The sequence below is a fragment of the Erpetoichthys calabaricus genome, chromosome 18 (assembly GCF_900747795.2).
Source record: "Erpetoichthys calabaricus chromosome 18, fErpCal1.3, whole genome shotgun sequence".
NCBI classification, from domain to species: domain Eukaryota; kingdom Metazoa; phylum Chordata; class Cladistia; order Polypteriformes; family Polypteridae; genus Erpetoichthys; species Erpetoichthys calabaricus.
Genome location: NC_041411.2, coordinates 45,909,298 through 45,928,890, shown reverse-complemented (window position 1 = coordinate 45,928,890; position 19,593 = coordinate 45,909,298). Strand labels below are relative to the sequence as shown.

The 19,593-nt window shown below is 40.7% G+C and overlaps 1 protein-coding gene across 3 annotated transcripts in view; it reads left to right on the top strand.

Moving 5' to 3' along the window:
* Window positions 1–19,593, top strand: part of LOC114668539 (apoptosis-inducing factor 3) — a 160,233-nt gene that overhangs the window by 75,447 nt on the left and 65,193 nt on the right. For all 3 annotated transcript variants that reach the window (XM_051921468.1, XM_051921469.1, XM_051921467.1), the window contains exons 6-12: window positions 4,301–4,410; window positions 5,627–5,736; window positions 8,816–8,860; window positions 10,114–10,210; window positions 13,954–14,066; window positions 17,683–17,769; window positions 19,160–19,251. In XM_051921468.1, the coding sequence (XP_051777428.1) occupies window positions 4,301–4,410; window positions 5,627–5,736; window positions 8,816–8,860; window positions 10,114–10,210; window positions 13,954–14,066; window positions 17,683–17,769; window positions 19,160–19,251 (654 nt within the window). The remainder of the gene's footprint in view (window positions 1–4,300; window positions 4,411–5,626; window positions 5,737–8,815; window positions 8,861–10,113; window positions 10,211–13,953; window positions 14,067–17,682; window positions 17,770–19,159; window positions 19,252–19,593) is intronic.

The window sequence follows — 19,593 nt, the reverse complement described above, 5'->3', positions numbered from 1 at the left end:
GAAGGAATGCCAGATAATTTTTCGTCAGTCTGGGGATGGCATCAGAAATAAGTTACCACCACTGTGGATTGATATTCCAACTTTCCAATGAAAAGCTTCAGTCCCAGCTGCAGGGGAACCTATAGAAATGGCAAGCCCACCACTATGGCATGAATTCCATCTAGTGTAGCAAAAGCAAGCCATCCTTCCAAAGATAGCTTTAGCACTGGAGAGCACCATGATATCTTGGGAGTACACAAAGTATGAGCAAGTCCAACACAAGGAGAAAAAGGGTCACTCCATAGAAGCAGTAGTAGTGGACGCTAGTCACTGGGGACTTCCAATAAGAGCACAATGCCACATTGCATGGTCTTTTCATTGTCAGAGTTTACCGTAATACAGAATCCTTAAGCAGAATATTAAACTTTCTTTATTGCAAGTTTCTAGCAGTTTGAAACAAAAAAAGGTCCAGAAGAGAGAAGTTTTGTGCACTGAGTTTATTCTTTTCCTTGTGAAATTTGACACTAAACGCAACCTAAATGAATGCACCAATGCAAACTCGAGCCCGGCTCAATGAGGGTTAAGTTGATATCCAGCACTCTGTTGCGGATTACCAACAAAACAAGATCTCATTTTGACGCTTTAGCTTGTTTTTTCTTTTTTTGCCCTCTTTCATTTGTATCAGATCCATTTGCATTCCAGTCAGCATCTGTAGTCTACAAAGGCTTCCTCCATTTCACTGAAGCATATTTGAACAGCTGTAATGACTTGTTTTTCCCAATTAAAGATTTCCCTCTCCACTTGCATGCAGGCTGTTGGTCTGCTCCCCGGAGTTTCCTTTTTAAGCTTTCTTAATTAATACAGATCTGGGTGTGCACCAAGTCTCCATCGGCCTGAAAGAGAAGACTGTGCTAAAGGCGTAGCACAATGGGTCAATTGATGACATTTCAACATTCTGTGACAGCCTTTTGGGCTTAAGATAATATGAAAGTAAATGAAACATCCATCCATCTGTCCAGGGGCTCTCGTTTCCTTGGCCGGGGCTACAATACCAATGGAATATTAGCAATTTAAATTAAAGCAAGCCTTTACAAAATTTAAAAAACACCTACAGAAGAAGGCACACGCAAGGGAAACCAGTGCTGTCTGGAATCGTCTTACAGACTGTAATAAGGATATTTTGTTTTTGTTGGAGCATTTATTTTTAGATGAAAGAATCATATGCGTTTGCAGATCCTGCTGCCAGGCTTTTTGAAACACTTCTTTGTTTTTTATGGAGCACATCACGGTTACTCTTACTTTAAGGTAAAATAAAAAAATATATTTCAGGCTGTTGAGCGGGAGTTTATTTCAGTGTGCGATGTCAAAGGACAATGAGCTGAATGCTCTTCAAAGGATAAGTGGGGTTCATAATAATTATTTTAAAAAGTACTTTGGGAGGCAAAAAATCAGGGCAACTGTGTTTGTTAAGAAATTCATAAAGAGAGCAAGTCCTGTTATTGTGGTAAGCTTTATTTTAGATGGCACCCTCTTGCAGTGGGAGGCACAGCAGCACAAATCTTGCTCTCAGGCAACCTCGGTGTGGACTTTGCACCTTCTCCCTGCGTCCATGTGGGTTTTCTTCCCACATCTGTGCAGATATGCATGTCAGATCAAGTGGTGACTCAACAGTAAGTGGGGATCTGCAGTCTCTGTGGCTGTTTCCTGCCCGAGGTGGACATTGGATCAAGCATCTTTGAGAATGACTGATTGACCTTATTAAAATGAATGTCATGTATAACTCAATTATTTCAATATGTGTTTAACAATGCAAAGCACAAGCTTCTACAGTGCAGCCACCAGGGTCAGACAGTGAGAAGGTGATGGGCTTTGAACTTACAGCCATGGGGTGTGGCAGTTCAGTGCTTTAGCCAATGGGCTTCCTTGAAAACTGAATCCATCCAATCCATAGACAGGATTTTCTGATATTTCTGGAGAATTAGATTTATGTTGGAAGAGTTAAAGACAGCAGCTGATCAGCTGCATAAAGGCAGAAAAAAACTGAAAAAATTTTCTATTGAAAATGCTGATGTTTTATAAATAAAAGTCCACAACGTTTAATTTTTGCACAAATATGTTTGTTTAATATGTTGCCTTTTTAAAAAAAAAATCACAATGATGAGTGGGAGGTTAGGGTTATTAGTAAAATCTGTCTACGCCATTTTAAAAGTGGCACATAAGAACACTACAGTATAATAAGAATACTGAACAATTCCCTAGTTTTTCAGTTTGTGTTTATTAGATTAGATTAGATTAACTTCACTAATCCCATAGTGACATTTAAATGCATGCAGCAGTAGAAACATAAAAACAAAGACAGAGACTCACAGGACAAATAATACAATCAATCAATAGATAGATAAGTTAATAAATATTGTGCAGAAATAGCAAAATGAACTTAAAGAGTATCAGCATATAGTTTGGAACATTGGGAGGAAGCATTGAATTGCCTGATAGCGGTGGGCAGAAAAGACCTCCAGAGGCGCTTCATAGAATGCCAGGAAGTAATGAATCCAATGCTAAATGCGCTCCAAGAGAGCATCTCCCAGAGGGGTCTTTTCATGACGGCATCCAATCTTACCACCTTTCTCTTTACCACAGCAGCTTCCAGTGCGTCCAAGTTTAGTGCTACGATAGAGCAGACTTTCCTTGTAAGTTTGTTCAGGCATTTTGTGTCGGTTGAACTTCTCAGGAGACTGCAGCATAGAACAACACACTGGCTACTAGAGCTTGATAAAACATTTCCAGCAGCTTGCTGCATGCATCAAACGGCATGAGTCTCCTTAGGAAGGACAGTCTGCTCTGGCCCTTCTTGTACAAAGCCACTGTGTTGTCAGACCAGTCCAGTTTGCTGTTCATGTGAAACCCCGGGTACTTTTAGGTCTGCACCGCTTCCATGTTCTTCCACTGAAGGGTGACCGGCTTCAGAGGCTCTTTTGCATGCCAGAAGTCTACCATCAACTATTTTGTCCTTGCTGATTATAAGTTGCAGACGGTTCTCTCCAGGTCCTCCACAAACCTCCTGTACTCCGACTTGTCTCCATTTATTAATACAGCTTACGACTAAGGAGTCATCTGAGAATTTCTGTAGATGGCAAGCGCTGGTGTTGAACTGGAAGTCTGCTGTGCAGAGCATGAACCATAAGGTGGACAGGACTGTTCCGTGAGGTTATAAATCTGACCTTACGCTTGAAGCACTTTTTTGTTCAGCAATTGCTTTAATAATATTCACCTTATTCTTAAATAATATTCCAATTTTCCCCAGTATTGTCATATGTTACCACATGAAGGCATAGGTTGCTTAAACAATTCCTGGCTTGCAAGCTTTCAAGACAGCAGGATCACAAAGGTTAAACTCATTACCCAGTCCATTATTATTATTATTATTGTTATTATTATTATTATTATTAGTTTTTCAGCTGGTATTAAAACATTGCCTGCTCAGCAAACCTCTGGAGAGATAGCATAGCTGAAGGCCTTAGGTAGAAGTACATTGCAGGATTTAGGTCAATTCACAGGTAGGGATAGCTGATCAATGGCCGCTCAAAGGAAAATGTTTGGTATTAATTACTGCTTACCATGCCAAGGACTCTACTAACAATAGATGCCATACATATTGTCGCTTGTTTTTGTAGAATGGAGATGTTCATATTGGGCAAGAGCTTTTCAGTATACGACTTTATAGACTTAGTGATAACCTCAGTAATATCTGTTTATCCAGAGCCTTTTAATCTCATTCTGGAGCTGCTGCAATTTATGCTGTTCTTTTGGGTCACTATTATAGTCGGAGACATTCATTTATTATGTGGTATCTATCTATCTATCTATCTATCTATCTATCTATCTATCTATCTATCTATCTATCTATCTATCTATCTATCTATCTATCTATCTATCTATCTATCTATTATATAGTGCCGTTCACATCTATCTATCTATCTATCTATCTATCTATCTATCTATCTATCTATCTATCTATCTATCTATCTATCTATCTATCTATCTATCTATCTATCTATCTATCTATCTATCTATCTATCTATCTATCTATTATATAGTGCCCTTCACATCTATCTATCTATCTATTATATAGTGCCCTTCACATCTATCTATCTATCTATCTATCTATCTATCTATCTATCTATCTATCTATCTATCTATCTATCTATCTATCTATCTATCTATCTATCTATCTATCTATCTATCTATCTATCTATCTAATACAAAATAAAACTATGTGTTCCTTTGCAGATGAAAATTTCTTCATTTTCTTTTTTTTAAGGATGAGAGAAGTAGACATGCCTGGAGGCAAAGTGCTTTTGATAAAAGAAAATGGAGAGTATCGAGCTGTCAGTCATAAGTGCCCCCACTATGGAGCACCGCTAGTCAAAGGTAGGAGGGATTAGGATGAGCAGTGATTTTTTTTTTCCTTGAGTTTCTTCATTGTAATTGTATGTAAACAAAATATTTGCTTCATTTGAACCTATTTGCCAAAGTATTATTGAATTCCCCACATGCTGGCTTACCACAGACGAGCTGTTAGGTGGTGAAGTGGTTAGAGAGAGATAGCCAGTTAGTGACAGGGGGTGATTAGGGGGCCAGAATGACTATTTAGCCTGGACATTGGGATGCACTCTGTTCTTTACAAAGGATGTCCAGGGATCTTTTATGACCACAGAGAGTCAGGACCTTGGATTTAGGTTTCATCTGAAGGACGGTTAGTTCAAGGGGGACCAGTTCTTTGCGCTTAATTATGAAAAAAAGCTGACAAAGCAGGAGTTACACAACATGCCTTTGATTGTCTTTTGTGTTGTGCTGCAGTTCCATTCTTGACCAAGCCTCACCCAACATGCCCTGCCAAAACGCACAGTACTCCTTTTTATATTACAGTTGAGTAGATAGAAGCAGCACATGGTGTTGTTTGGTAAGTCATGTTAAGCTCTGCTCAGTTTGTCTGTTGTCGGGTTTCAGTCTATTTGGATGTCACACTTGCTCTTAGCCAAGTGGTGGAACATGGAAAAAAAATTAAACACTGAGACCCCCAGGGTCAAAATCTTGGGCTCCAAATCAGTCTATCTTGTCTTTATGGCAACTGTGCAAAATTTTTTCCAGATCAGACAAAGGCTGTCGAATTGTGCAGGGAACAGACATACAGATGGACATTTGTATATTTTATATACAGGGGTGGGCAAAAGTAGGTTTACAGTTATTCATATTGAAAAGACATGCAGGTTATGATTATTACCATAGCTTTATTAACTCAATTGCTTTATTAACTTTATTAACTCAAAAGACTGTCTCTATGGCACAGTGCACTTCTGGTACAATCTCAGAAACACTCAAATTGCTGGCCTCAAGTACTCACAACTGTAAACCTACTTTTGCCCACCCCTTTGTTGATTATTTTAAGTCAGTTTTCACTTTCCTTTCCTTTATTTTTTCTTATTTTATCAGTTATGAAGTGTATTTGACGAACCTGGAACCACTGGTCACAGTTCGACTACCTATATTTGTGCCATTTTGAGTGTTCATTTCTTTCTGTTCCAGTGATCTGCCAATATGTATGGAAAAGAACATTTGTCAGTTTGAAAATGTTTATTTTTAACAGGAGTGCTTTCTGATGGAAGGGTGCGTTGCCCATGGCATGGGGCCTGCTTCAGCACTGCCACTGGAGACATAGAAGACTTCCCCGGGTTGGACAGTCTGGCAAAGTTTCAGGTAGTATTTGACAAATATGAACTCCTTTGGAATGTATTTGTTACAGAAAATGCTCTGTAAATAAATTAAAAATAAACAATACTCCTGAAATGGGTATCATTTATTACAACAAGCTTGAAGGAATCAGCCAAGTACACTGTTGCTGACTGACTAAAATGACTAAGAATTGGCCTTAAATAAAGAATATTCAGTTACGTAACATAGGTAAAGAGGTATTTCAGTTTCCACCAATCAAAATATAGATAAACCTGCTGTGCTACCCATCTAAGATGGGTTGAAATCTAAGAAATCAACATAGACCTCAGCGTTAACATTTGCAGTGAACCATGCAACAATACACATGTCTCTGTTATATGGGATTTGTAAAAACAGTGTTATTGTTTGTGAAGTGCCATTTATTGGAATAATAAATGTATGTCTTTGTCTCTGTCATATGCCATTGGGTATGGGATTGATAAAAGTAGTGTTAATGTTTGTGATGTGCCATCTGTTGGAATGACTCATATGTCTCCATTAAATGTCATTTGGTATGGAATTCGTAAAAGTAGTGTTATTACTTGTGATGTGCCATATGTTGGAATAAAAGATGCAATGCATATATCTCAGTTATAGACCATTTAGTAAGAGATTGGTAAAAGCAGTGTTATTGTTTGTGATGCACCATCTGCTGGAATTACAAATGCAAGGCATGTTATTATTAAAAATGTTTGTGATGCGCCATCTATTGAAATGTCAGAGAAAGAACAACTGGACGGACACACAGACAGACACACAAACACTCATCTTTTTGTTAAGGTGGATGGTATATTCTTATCATACTTATATTTTAATATTATCTAAAGGTCTCAAAATACTTAAACAGATTAAAAGTCTTTGGCAGGAGCTTGGTTGAGTGAACAGGACTTGTATATACATTCTTAAAGAGAACAAAAATATTAAGTTTTATTTTGTCATTATCTGATTGTTCCCCCGCGGTGGGCTTTCCTGCCTTGAGCCCTGTGTTGGCTGGGATTGGCTCCTGCAGACCCCCGTGACCCTGTAGTTAGGATATAGTGGGTTGAATAATGGATGGATAGATGGATGATTGTTCCCTTAGTAAATTGGGCTAGTTATAAATGTTATAGAATGTCTACAGTAAGTTTTGCCCTTACACTAATAAATGGAAAAAAATTAAAGGAAGGACTTGAAAGCCATGTTACCTTGTCTTGCCTCTCCTCTTCCACCCATGACAATTTAATAATACTGTTATTTTTTATTATTCCAGAATTTTGTTTTTTTCTTATATTTCTTTCAGATGCCCTCACCTCATTCTTGGGGTTATGAACAGAACTACTCTCTACACAAAATTCAAAGTTAAATCTCCTCAGAGTAGCATACTTTCTCAGGGTTACTGTTATCTAAATTCTAAAACACTGTCTTGATGTGAATATTACAAAATGGACATTGTATATGTTTTAATGCGAAATCAAATAGATCAATTAATCAATTATTCCACATAGAAAAAAATAATTAAATGTCCTCTAAAGTGCAGTAGGGGTTGGAAGGGGAGGCCTCCTTTAAGGCTAGTTTTGGATTGTAGCTCCGGCACATGGCTAATTATGCACTCAAACTTGCCATGTGGTGCTGTGCTGCCAGCACATAGGGATTAGTGTTATATATCTGGTGGCAGTACTCCTAATATTCTCATTATTGCCAGCTAATGTACTTTTTCACTTGGCAGTACACAGACAGCATTAAAATAAACAATAAGCGATTGCACCCCTTTCTTCTTCGATTTTACTTTTATGACCTTTATGAAAAGTATTGCAATTATTGCTCTGTTTAAACTCCTATGTGAATTTGATATTTTCTAATAATTTTCTCTCTTCCTAGTATTATAATTTGTTTTCTGTGTGGACTTTGGATTGTTTCATACATTTCAGAACATGAAGATTCAAAATATTTGTTTACTTGTATTGTTATGGCTTTATAAAAACGATTTATAATTTTTTGGAACTAGTACAACTTTGGTTTAGATTCTGGTTTTGACAAAAGAATGCTTTAGGTTTTTTAGCTTTTGGGCAGTGGCTGTCCTTCGGGACTCTCTCCTTGGATATACCCCTTTGTCCCCATTCACATTCAGTGATTGATCGCATGCTCCACCCTTTCTTTGATTTCGCCTCTAGGCCTCTCTCCATTGGGTTACGGTTGGGGTTAGTGTTAATGGCAGCACACTATTTAGTACATCATTTTCTTAGGATGAAATTGTAAGATAAATGTAGGGTGAAGCAGGTTTAGAGCTGCTTTCACACAGATGTGGCACCCTGGGTTCAAATCCAGTGTCTTATAACTATTTTTCTGCAAGTAATTTATTTCTCTTCCCACATCGCAAAGATGAATGTGCTATGTTTGCTGGCAGTTCTAAATTGGCTTATTGTGGGTCAGTTTGTGAGTGGGCCTTGTGGTGGTCTGCTGTCCTGTGCAAGGTTTACTAATGTCTTAAGCCTGATGCTGCTTGGAAAGGCTTCAGTCCAAGTTGATGACACTGAATTGGGTTTGAGAATTATATGAATGAAAGATAAAGATATTTTTTGGTAGATCTAGAACAGTTACAAAACTGGAAATTATAACTGATTTTGTAACTAGTATAATACGGTAGGCACTGATAAGCCATGCCACATGTAGTGGGGCAGCGTGAAAATAGAAAACAATTAACTGTTGAACTTTGTTATCTGCTGCCGCCTCGCAGTAAGGAGACCTGGGTTTGCTTCCCGGGTCCTCCCTGTATGGAGTTTGCATGAGTTTCCTAGTGGGTGCTTGGTGTGTAGATGTCTGTGTGTGCCCTGCGGTGGGCTGGCGCCCTGCCCGGGGTTTGTTCCTGCCTTGTGCTGGCTGGGATTGGCTCCAGCAGACCCCCGTGACCCTGTGTTAGGATATAGCATGTTGGAAAATGACTGACTGACTTACTTTGTTATCTTCTGCTGAGTTTATGTTCAGCATGAGTTCCCTGTGAACGTACAGTATGTTTTTAAACATTTTTTTGGTGAAAATAGAGGCTTGTGTTTGCTTAATGTCACTATTTGTCTTATGTTTTCCTCAGGTTCGAGTAGAGAAAGACAAGGTGATCATCCGTGCCAATAAGCAGGTAGTGTTCACAAATCCATCACTGACCTCTACCTGAATCTTGACGGCTTTTCTGTTGCACGTTTTTTGTTCAGTCGCAGTGAACACTTGGTTTGTGCTAAACTCACAGTTTCTGTTTCAAATAGTGAAAATTTTTGCTTTGAGCTGAAACAGACCAAAAAAAAGCAGTTTTATTGAGCGCCTTTCAAATTATTAATTTGTTTAGAATACAAGTACCAAATCATCAATCTGTACATCAATTAGCAAACACATTCACATGTCAGTCTTAGAAATCGGCTGGGCATGATGACACAGTCATGTGGACTGTTTAAGTAAAACCAGCTCTTTCTTTGTAATACCTTTCTTTGTTTCTTAACATTAACTAACTGCTCTGTGATAGACTGGCGCTATATCAGCGGGGTTTCCTACCTTGTGCTCTTGGAAGAAGCAGCTTGGAAAATGTTACACTAGGGTTTTCTTTTACTTGTAATAAGGCTCACATTTTTGTAGAAATGAATGTGCTTTGTGACCTGTAGGGGGAGTTGCAGCACTCCAAACCCCAGACACAACCTCAGTGTCACAATCCCGAGTTCAAGTAAAAGGTTTATTATAATAAATTACCTTAACAAAGGCTGCTTTTGATATAATAATCATGAGACAAGCACAACTACTATTCCGTTTCTCTTTCTTCTCCTCCCTTCCTCCACCACTTTGTCCTTTTTCACCCGACTCCAACATACCCAAATGAGACAGAGCGGCTTATTTTATGGATGACCCGGGAGTACTTGTGGTGTCAGGGCATTGTCTGTTGGGTCAAGCAGAAGCTCTACAAGTAGGGATGAAAGATCCCTACAGCACTTCCTGGTGGCACCCACAAAACCCAGTAGGGACTACAAATCCCAGCATGCCTCGCAGGTCTGGGTATCTGTATCCCAAAGTTGCTGCCATCTAGTATGTCAGGGGAGTAAATAGCCAAAACAGGCGGCCACCCTGTATTACACTGGCTGGGTAAGGGTCTTCAGTCCATCTCTGCCGGAACGCCAGCGCCTTCTGTCAAAAACAGGGAACAGCCTGCCTTTCTTCTTGACCATTCAGTACAGAGAGGAATCATGCACCACCCTGATCGGGACACCAGCCCGTGCCTGCCATCCAGTACAGCTGTTATAATATTTTAAAAGTGCACATGAGCTGATAAGCACAAACCATAATAGCTACAGTGTCATGTTGAAGGTCAAGTCTGTTTAAGTCATTTTATTTTATTTCCTCTTGCTCCAGGCCCTGCAATCACAGAAAAGGATGAAGGGTATGGCGAAGTGCGCTTCACTGAGCAGCTACAGCCCAGGAGTCACCAGTGTTCTCATCATCGGAGCAGGTGAAACATTCCTCTGATTTAGTCCTTGTCCATAACTGCTACACTACTAAGATATGACAGTAAATCACCAGCTCTCTCCGACAGCAGGCCAGCATGATTTAACTCTTATGTTCATTTCATTTTTATTGTTATATACTGTAGCTCACTTCCCATTTACAAGCTCAAAGTTCTCTACACATTTGCAAGGCAAGTTAAAAATGGAATTAAGTGGTTTTGAGGGTGGGATGTGATATTATTGTAAAGTAAAGCACAAGGGAAATCGCCATAGAGAGCAAAGAAAGACAGTGTTTTCTGTCTGTCTGACACATTCAGCAGACCAATTTAATGTTGCCATTTGTGTTCAAGAGCGAGAAAGCAGAAGTCCTTTTGTAAGACTCAGAACACATGCACTGGATGATGATGAATTCCATTAATTTAAAGTGTATTTGACTTGGTGGGGAACACTAAGAGCAAACTGAAATCTAACATGACCACAGGGAGAGCATTCACTGTCCATATAAAAGGCCCCATTTGAAGTCATTTGTAACTTGTCACTTCTGCATTGCATTTTCAATAACGTGTCGTTGACCGAAGGAACACACTGCTCACAGGGGAAATGTTGGGGCACCAACCGTGTCACCCCTTTTAACATTTAAAATGGTAAAAAAAAAAATTAACAGGCACTCCATGGCACGTCAAGTAAAGGCTAGGAAATAAACAAGGGGATGCAGCGATCTCTCGGACGCGTCAGTGTTCAGGAGGGAGCTCCGCTCTTAGTCTGCTCTCTCCAGAATGAGATGGGCTATGCTGGGAGCGTCTCAGCTTTATAGTTTTGGGACAATAAGGGGTGGAGTCAATTTTCCTCAGTGGGTAGTTTCTCAGGGCTGCAAAGGAGATGATACTGTCAGTGATAGCGCCCCCTTGTGTCCCGGAGTGGTAGTGCTTACCTCCGATGAGCTCGGAAGGTGAACGTCAGACGTGCATGCATGACAATCACCAGTGGTAGCTGTTGTGAAAACATGATTTGTAGTCTTGTGATTTAATGGTGACTCAGCATTCCTCTTATGTCTTTCCACTGTATCCTCGTGTGTCTCAACATCTCATGCCCGGCAGTTTCACCGTTCCTTCTCAGACTGTCATTTTGAGGTGTGTTGTTCGCCTCCTGCATTCCCTTTTGACTACCACCAATGGTGGACAGGCCCCCCCATGACCTGCTGTGAAAGAATCATTCGTATTCTTGTGATTTCAAAGCTACTCTAGGTGTTCCTCTTACACCTTTCCTCGGTATCCTTGTGTGTGTCAATCTCTGTTTCCCAGCACTAACAGCCTTGATCACGTTTGACTGAGCAACCAAAGTGAAACTGACAAATCAGACCAAAGCCAAACTGACTAATCAGGTTGCTCAGAGGGACCACAGAACCTTTATAAGAACAAAAAGGCATTATTTCCACAAATGATGTTCTGCAAACTGGTAAAGTTCAGAAGAGCACAATAGCAAAATTAGTTTTCCTTAAACACAAGGAAACAAAGTCCCAAATAACAAATCTGGAGAGCAAGTGAGGGTCAAAAATCCAACAGTTTACTAAAGCACAGCAAAACACAAGCACTCACTAAAACTCCCTAGAGCATTCGAAAACAAACTGGAACTATGGGAACTAAAGGCAGTTACTGGTGGTGATTGGCAGGTGGCTCCACCTCCTGGGGAGGACCACCCACAAAACCCATGAAGCATAACTAAGGCATGGTACACAATGCAGATAATAAACAGAAAAAACATAAACATAAATAAATTATTTGAAAATTAACAAAAAGGACATAAAGCAAGCGTTTGAACTCCAACCATGGATGGCTCAAATATAACAGAGCTCACTTTTCAGCAATGTTGGGAAAGAAACCACTTTATCAGTTCATATGAATTAGAGAGTTCCTAAGCACAAAGAGCCCCAAATTTTCTTAAAATGCCCACCACAAGGGAGAAGCGCATGAAATCACGGCTAATAACTAAAAGGGCTCTGTAGCATCTTCATAAATAAAAAGACTTATTTTGTCACGCTTGGGTCACAAAGTTTCACAGAAACACTCAGGAGATTCTAGAGACAAAAACTTTATTCAAACACTTCAAACAAACATAAGTCTCTTTCAGGAGTGAACCGGTCTCCGTGTGTACCCAGAGGGCACAGCTCTGTCTCTCAGTTAAAAGAATAGAAAATCTTCCTCTTCATAGGGGTGCGCCTTGGGAGTAGGAGCCCCAGCAGGAACAAAGGGGCTGGGGGGTCAGAGACAAGGCAGTGACACAAAAGGACAACTGCAGTACAGGCTTTTAAAAGTTTGAAGCGCCGCATGAGATGCAGATCACGTGGCACGGCAGCAGCAACAAGCCTGCAGCTGATCTAGCAAAGAGGAGGTAAAAAACTGTATTTGATTCCCATTGAATCATCGTTTAAGAGGGGGTTTCGGAGGAGCGACCACGTCTCCTTGGGGATGTGTTCAGCCTGTTCACAATTTGTACAAAAAAAATGCCTCCAGTCCCACCTTTCTCTAAAATGTATCAGTGTGAATGAAGTCAGGTATGTTTTGGGACTGTCCACAATGAAAGCCCTTTTGGGAATAGATTTTTTCTTATCTTATCAATGCAGGCTGTACAATCATCACAAATTTTCTGAAACTAGAAACAAAATCGCATTTTCTTTCGGTGAAAAAGTGCAGAGCTGCTTAGAATTTGTCAAGATTACATTAATGTTATTCTAAAAAAATATGCTGAGCTCATGGCTGTGTTTCTGCTTAACTCCAATTGTTTTAATTAATAAGCAGTTGTATAACATGGTGGGATCCTTCTTTATTACTTACTAGCTCTCTGGTGTGGGAGATGGTGGGGGTTTAGTGCTGTTTTAGTAATAAATGGGATTAGTTGTATGACTTCTTTAAATCTTGTAGTTTTGGTTTTAATGAATATTATGTTTTTTTAATGTCATATGTTTAAACTTTTTCTGTAATGTATTGTGAGCTTGGGTCCGAACACCATCCGGCTAACACCAGCACTTTCCACAAAACACACGTTTATTATATACAAAAGTCCCACACAGCACACAGTGCCCCCAGCACCAATCACCCTCTCCACGGGTCTCTCTTCTGAATGTCCGTGGGCCGCCTTTCCTCTCCTCACGCGAGCTTCGTCCTGCTCCCATTCCCGACTCTAGCTCCCTGATTGTAGGGAGGTGGCCCCTTTAATTCCCACCCGGATGTGCTCCAGGTGCCTGATGACACTTTTCCGGCAGCACTTCCTGGTGTGGCGGAAGTGCTGCCTAGCACTCCGGGCATTCCTGGAAGGATCTTCCTCCACCTTCCCAGGTGTGGCGGAAGTGAATGTTTCCCAGGCTCCATGAGGCTTGGGGCGCCCCCTGGCGGTGGCCACGGGCCCCAATGGGTTTGAGCCTCCTTGCTTCTTTCCCGTGGTCACCCTCAACATCCAGGGCGGTTGCCCCCTCGTGGCCCCGGGGACATATACACCACCTCCCGGTCCTTCCAGGCATCCCAGCTGGGTCTGTCTCCCATCCTCCTGTGACAATATATATTTGGAACAATTACAATTGCTTATCATTCCAATATCATTCTCCTGACCACGTTAAAGGCACAAAAGATGAAGGTGGTGTTTCAGTATACTGCACATGATTCATTTTACCTGTGCAGTGATGTGTGTCTATACAGCTCTGTAGTTGGTTTATCTTGCCTTGTAGTTCTTTAGCTGTGTCTCTTGTCTTCTTCAGGTCCAGCCGGTCTGGTCTGCGCGGAGACACTCAGACAGGAAGGTTTTGCGGAACGAATCATTATGTGCACCTTGGATAGACATCTGCCCTACGACAAGCCTAAACTGAGTAAGGTTTGTACAGGACCTGCACCACACCATGATTGATCAGAATATTGTAGATGGCTATTCTGAGGACATCCAGGAGTGATACTGAAAGCTATTCATAAACTGTTCCACAGATGTTTACATACGCTGATCCACGAAATTAAAATTAAACGGTACCCTATAAAGAAGTTTCCAAACTAAGCATAATCAAAAACATGTGTGCTTGGCACTAGAGCACCATAGGCTGTACATTGATAATTGATTTTGTGGTTGTGTCATCAGATCTCTGACCAAATGTCTTGGACACTCGGGTGAAGAGAGCTGCTGAGCTGTCAACTCATTACTACCTGGTTGTCAGTTAGATCAAATGGTAGGGGAAGATGCTGGACAGACCATGCAAACACAAACATATAGTCAGGGTGTAAATGCCCTCATCTGGAAGATCTTCAAATCGCACCTCTGGATGAATTTCCCTTGCATTCCAAGGGAGGCTGGGGACATTAAACCCAAATAGGCCATGTTCCGTGACTCCATTGCTGTGCAGAGATCTGGCTGTAAGGGTATTGGTGCCTGTCATGGTGGTGACCCCTGAACCTGGTGGTTCACGTCAGGTATAAAGCAAGATATCAGACTGAAGAAAGGTTTGCTTCAAGCTTGGTTAGCTTGTGGGAATCCAATGGCAGTTCACAGGCTATCGACACACCAGGTGTAGCACTGCAATGGCAGTCGTGGAAGCAAATACCTGGATGTGAGGGGGTTTTGGTTAGACAATGGAAAATGACTTTTGATTGCCCACAAAACGATTCTGGCAAACTGTCAGGCGACTCAAGAGGGAGAAGCCATGCCTTGCCCATGCGGTCTATAGCAGGGATGGAGTGATGCTGACTTCACCTGAGGACATAGTTGGGCGGTGGAAGGAGCACTTTGAGAACCTCCTAAATCCCACCGACACACCTTCCTTTTGAGGAGGCAGAATCATGGGACTCTGAGAAGGACACACATTACTGAAGCTGAGTTCTCTAAGGTAGTTAAAAAACTCCTTGGAGGCAAGGCTCTGGAGTCAATGATATTCAACCTGATTTCTTCAAGGCTATGGATGTTGTGGGGCTGTCTTGGCTGACATGCCTCTTTAACAATGTATAGAGGTCAGGGACAATGCCACTAGATTGGCAAACTGGGGTGGTTTTCCCCATGTTTATGAAAAGGGACTGGAGGGTGTGCTGCGACTTTAGGGGGAGATGACACTCCTCAGCTTTCCTAGGTAGGTCTATGCCAGGTTTTCTAGAAAGAAGGATCCAGCTGTTGGTTGAATCTTGGATTCAGGAGGAACAATATAGATTTATTTCATTCCAGTCACGGAGCACTGGACCAGCTTGTTACCCTCACAAGGATTCTGCAGGGTTCATGGAAGTATGGCCAACCAGTCTACATGTGGTTTATGGACTTGGAAAAGGCAAACGGCTTAGAGAGACACCCCTCATATAGGTGGGTGTGGAGTTACTAATGAGGTAGATTCTGTCTCAATTTCAGCCTATGCTTTTTCTTGAAAGCGAATGGGATATCATACATTTTACCTATCCTTTCCATTGCAGGCTATGTCGGCCTTTCATTTCAGCAAACCTATATTCCTCCAGGCTAGCTGAATAGGCCATTTCTGAGATTTTACCTGTAGGAATGGGTTTATAACATATTTTATTTTCTAAATTATTATTATTTTTATCATAATATTACTATGCGCCTTCGTGATAACAGGTCATGACAAATTAGATGACTCTGTGACAACATTCCAGCACAGTTTCTCATTTCCAAAGTATCATGAGCTTTTCACATTCTGACAGCCAATAATGTGCTGCCTGACAGAGTCGGTGCTGTATGAATGCTTTCCAGGTATGATGAGTTCCTCCACAACTTCAACCGTTTTTTTTTTTCATTTTTCAATTCTACTGGGGCACGTAAAACACGAGACACCAGACAGATGACCCGCATTCCTTACTTCTTGTAACTGTGTTATGTTTATTGTACTTTGGGTGAGCACTTCTTGGTTCTCAGCACTCACATACGCACAGGCCTGTGTCTACGACTTGAGACAAAATCAAACCTGCTTGGCATTGCTTTCGCAAGTGGCAGACTGTTTGGACAGAGTCATTTGGGATGTCACACTACACTACTGCTTCTGCCTCACTAAGATTGTATAAATGAAATCTGGGAATGAAAATCACTGGAAAAGCCGTGTAATGTGACAGAGCCTCATTATACACTTCTGAATGTTACGCCTTGTGTGCACTTTCTAACTTGCTACCTCCCGTGAGAAGACCATTGATGAAGATCCAATCCTGAGAAAACGAAAGCACAATGTTTGACGTTTTCTTTGACTCTAAGGAGAAAGTTACAAAAAAAGCTGTTTAGCCGTAAGGATGGACTTAGCAAGACAAGAAACAAGTTGTTGTGTTTGTGAGGGTATGTCGAAATATCATCTAGCCAGCAGATCTGCTGGTAGCTCTGAAAACAACCAAATTTTTACTTTGACAAGTTCTGATGAGCTTTGAATGCAAGAAGTAATTTCATCCATTATACAACCCGCTATATCCTAACTACAGGGTCACAGGGTTCTGCTGGAGCCAATCCCAGCCAACACAGGGTGCAAGGCAGGAAACAAACCCCGGGCAGGGTGCCAGCCCACTGCAGGGCACACACACATACACACACAAGAGACAATTTAGAATCGCCAGTGCACCTGACCAGCATGTCTTTGGACTGTGGGAGGAAACCGGAGCGCCCGGAGGAAACCCACGCACACATGGGGAGAACATGCAAACTCCACGCAGGGGGGATCCGGGAAGCAAACCAAGGTCTCCTAACTGCGAGGCAGCAGAGCTACCACTGCACCACCATGCCGCCCAGTGATTACATTGTGTCAGATAAGACATTCAAATCTGCAAACATAAGCAGTGTGATTAGATGGACTTTAAACTGAAACATCTATGCTCCTTAAGCTGGATTTTTGACTTGCATTTGACAGAGGGAATATAAAAAATGTGACATAGACGTATGTTTACTAAACCTTCTATATCAATCTTATACATAAACAGTCACAGTCTGTCCCTGTGCTACTGCTTCACTCTAGACAACACTCTATAGTGCCTCCTTTGGTCTGGAGTAGCCATGCTTCTTAGACTATGCCCAGTTATTTTAAAATAAGTCTGTTTCTAAAATGTGTAGTTAGCTCAGGAAATATGCAGCTGATGTTTATGAATTTAGTGTTTTGAAATGATCAGTGTCTTTTTCATTTTAGCGTTAATGAATGAACTGATTTTGGAACAACACTGTGAAATATAACGATGAAATATCACAATAATTGCCCTCAAAAAACTCATAGTGCAACTTGCTTGTTCTCCCATGTTTGTGTGTATTTTCCTGGTGTTACTCTTATTGAAAATCCAAGCACAATCCAAAGACCCCCATCACATTAGTTCAATTTTCTGAGCCTGTGGGCATATGTGTACCAAGCATGTTTTTTGCCCTTCCGTTCTTTGTTGATGAGATGAACTCCTCGTGACCAAAACCCCGAAGAGGATACAGAAAATAAATGAAAAAATAGAAAAAACCTCTGGAGTTTTAAAATGTTCTTTATTTTGTATTTCAGTCCTTAGAATGCACTGTGGATCAGCTAACTCTGCGTTCAAAAGAACTTTTTCACCAGCACGATATTGAGCTTCTGAATGAGAAAGAGGTAAGAAAATTGTTTGGATCTACAGGCAGCCAAAAAAAACTTTGTGAACTTTGTGCTAATTCAAAGACACACACTCAGGCAGTTGAAAGAATTGTAGTCATTAAACCACTTTTAATGTATATATAATTATTAAGCATAATCAAGGAAAAAGATGGGGGCAACTGGCTAATCTGAGTAAACCCAGAAAATGGCAGTGAAACTGATGGCGATGAGAAATACGAGAAACTGCATTAAACTATAAAATAAAACTGTAAGATCCACGTGTGTGTCTGGTCCCTCAGAACAATCTGATTGGTCAGCTTGGCTTTGGCGACACAATCGAAAGAGGAAGTGTGAGTGGGAAACACATGAGAAGAAGTAAATACATAAGGAGGCACACTGAGAGTCGCCGTCAAAGATGGGAAGTGTAGCAGTGGACAGGAGGTGAGAAAGGAGCCTTGAAAATAATTCCAGAGTATGAGAAGTGGGCTTTACGGGAGTGCTGTCAAGAGAGGGAGCACCGGTGAGGAGAAATTCAGACACACGAGAATACCGAGGAAAGGCGCTGAAAGTACCCGTAGGACAAGAGACAGCAAATATTTTTAAATGAATCAATTACATGTCTTTAGCATTAAGCGCGGCTAGTGATTGATAAATGGTAACTTCATTTTAACTTTATACTGGTGCCCAGTCCAGGAGCATAACGGGAGTAGTCCCTGGTTCCTTCTGAAAACTTCTGACATGTACAAGTCCATATTATTAACCGTGCAGTAAACCATATGTTTCGTAAAATGTCACAAAAAGCATGAAGTAAGGTAAAACACTGAAAATGTGGCATAAGAGAGACATTTTCTGATTTAAGTACTATGCAGTAAGAGTCCAAATTGATCAGGCTGCAGAGGTTACTGTAGTACAGCAAGAAATATAATAGCTGTTGGGTCCAATTTATTCACTAGAAACTCAACCCCTCCTGTAAGCAGAAAGTAAAACACAAATGCAGTTTTTTGAAATTGTGTTTTTGAAATTCATCCAGTATTGAGCTATCTATCTATCTATCTATCTATCTATCTATCTATCTATCTATCTATCTATCTATCTATCTATCTATCTATCTATCTATCTATCTATCTATCTATCTATCTATCTATCTATCTATCTATCTATCTGTACAGTTCCTTTCTTCTTTTTTGTTGTGTTTACTCCAAAGTACTCATTTCCATTTTGCTAATAGCACACAAAAACAGATAAATAGATTAGTTTATGAAACCTAACACTTGATAAATTACATTACATGGTTTATTATTATTTTTTATGGGATACATTGCAAATTTAAAGTTATCACCCTTTGATACATTCAGATTGCTGGGATATCAGAGACTGAGGAAACACCCCTGTTGTTTGTGTCCTTTAGGTTGTGTCTTTAGACACAAAAACAAAAATGGCCACCTTCAAAGATGGATTTCGATTGGAATTCAGGAATCTTCTCATAGCCCCAGGAAAGACGTAAGTAGTGCTGATTTTTTTCCTGGTTCTAAGTTAAGAGAGTTTTAGCCCTTTTAGTGTCCTTTTAGAGCTGTAAACACAGTTGTTGGGATTTAAAAGGTGCTGATAATATATCAAAAAAAGCTGAAAAGTCAGAACCTTGGACTGGTCATAGAGGTATATGTGTAGAATGGCGTCTTGAAGATGCCATAGTCCCATGTTGAAAGAATTGATCATCAGGTTCTTCATCTGTGCATGTTCACTACGTAAAGAAATAATTGCAGGGTGATTACATTTTAGAAAAGTAGTCAGCTCCATGTAGTTAACAACTGGCAACAGCAGAAACACAGCTGCACCACCTAC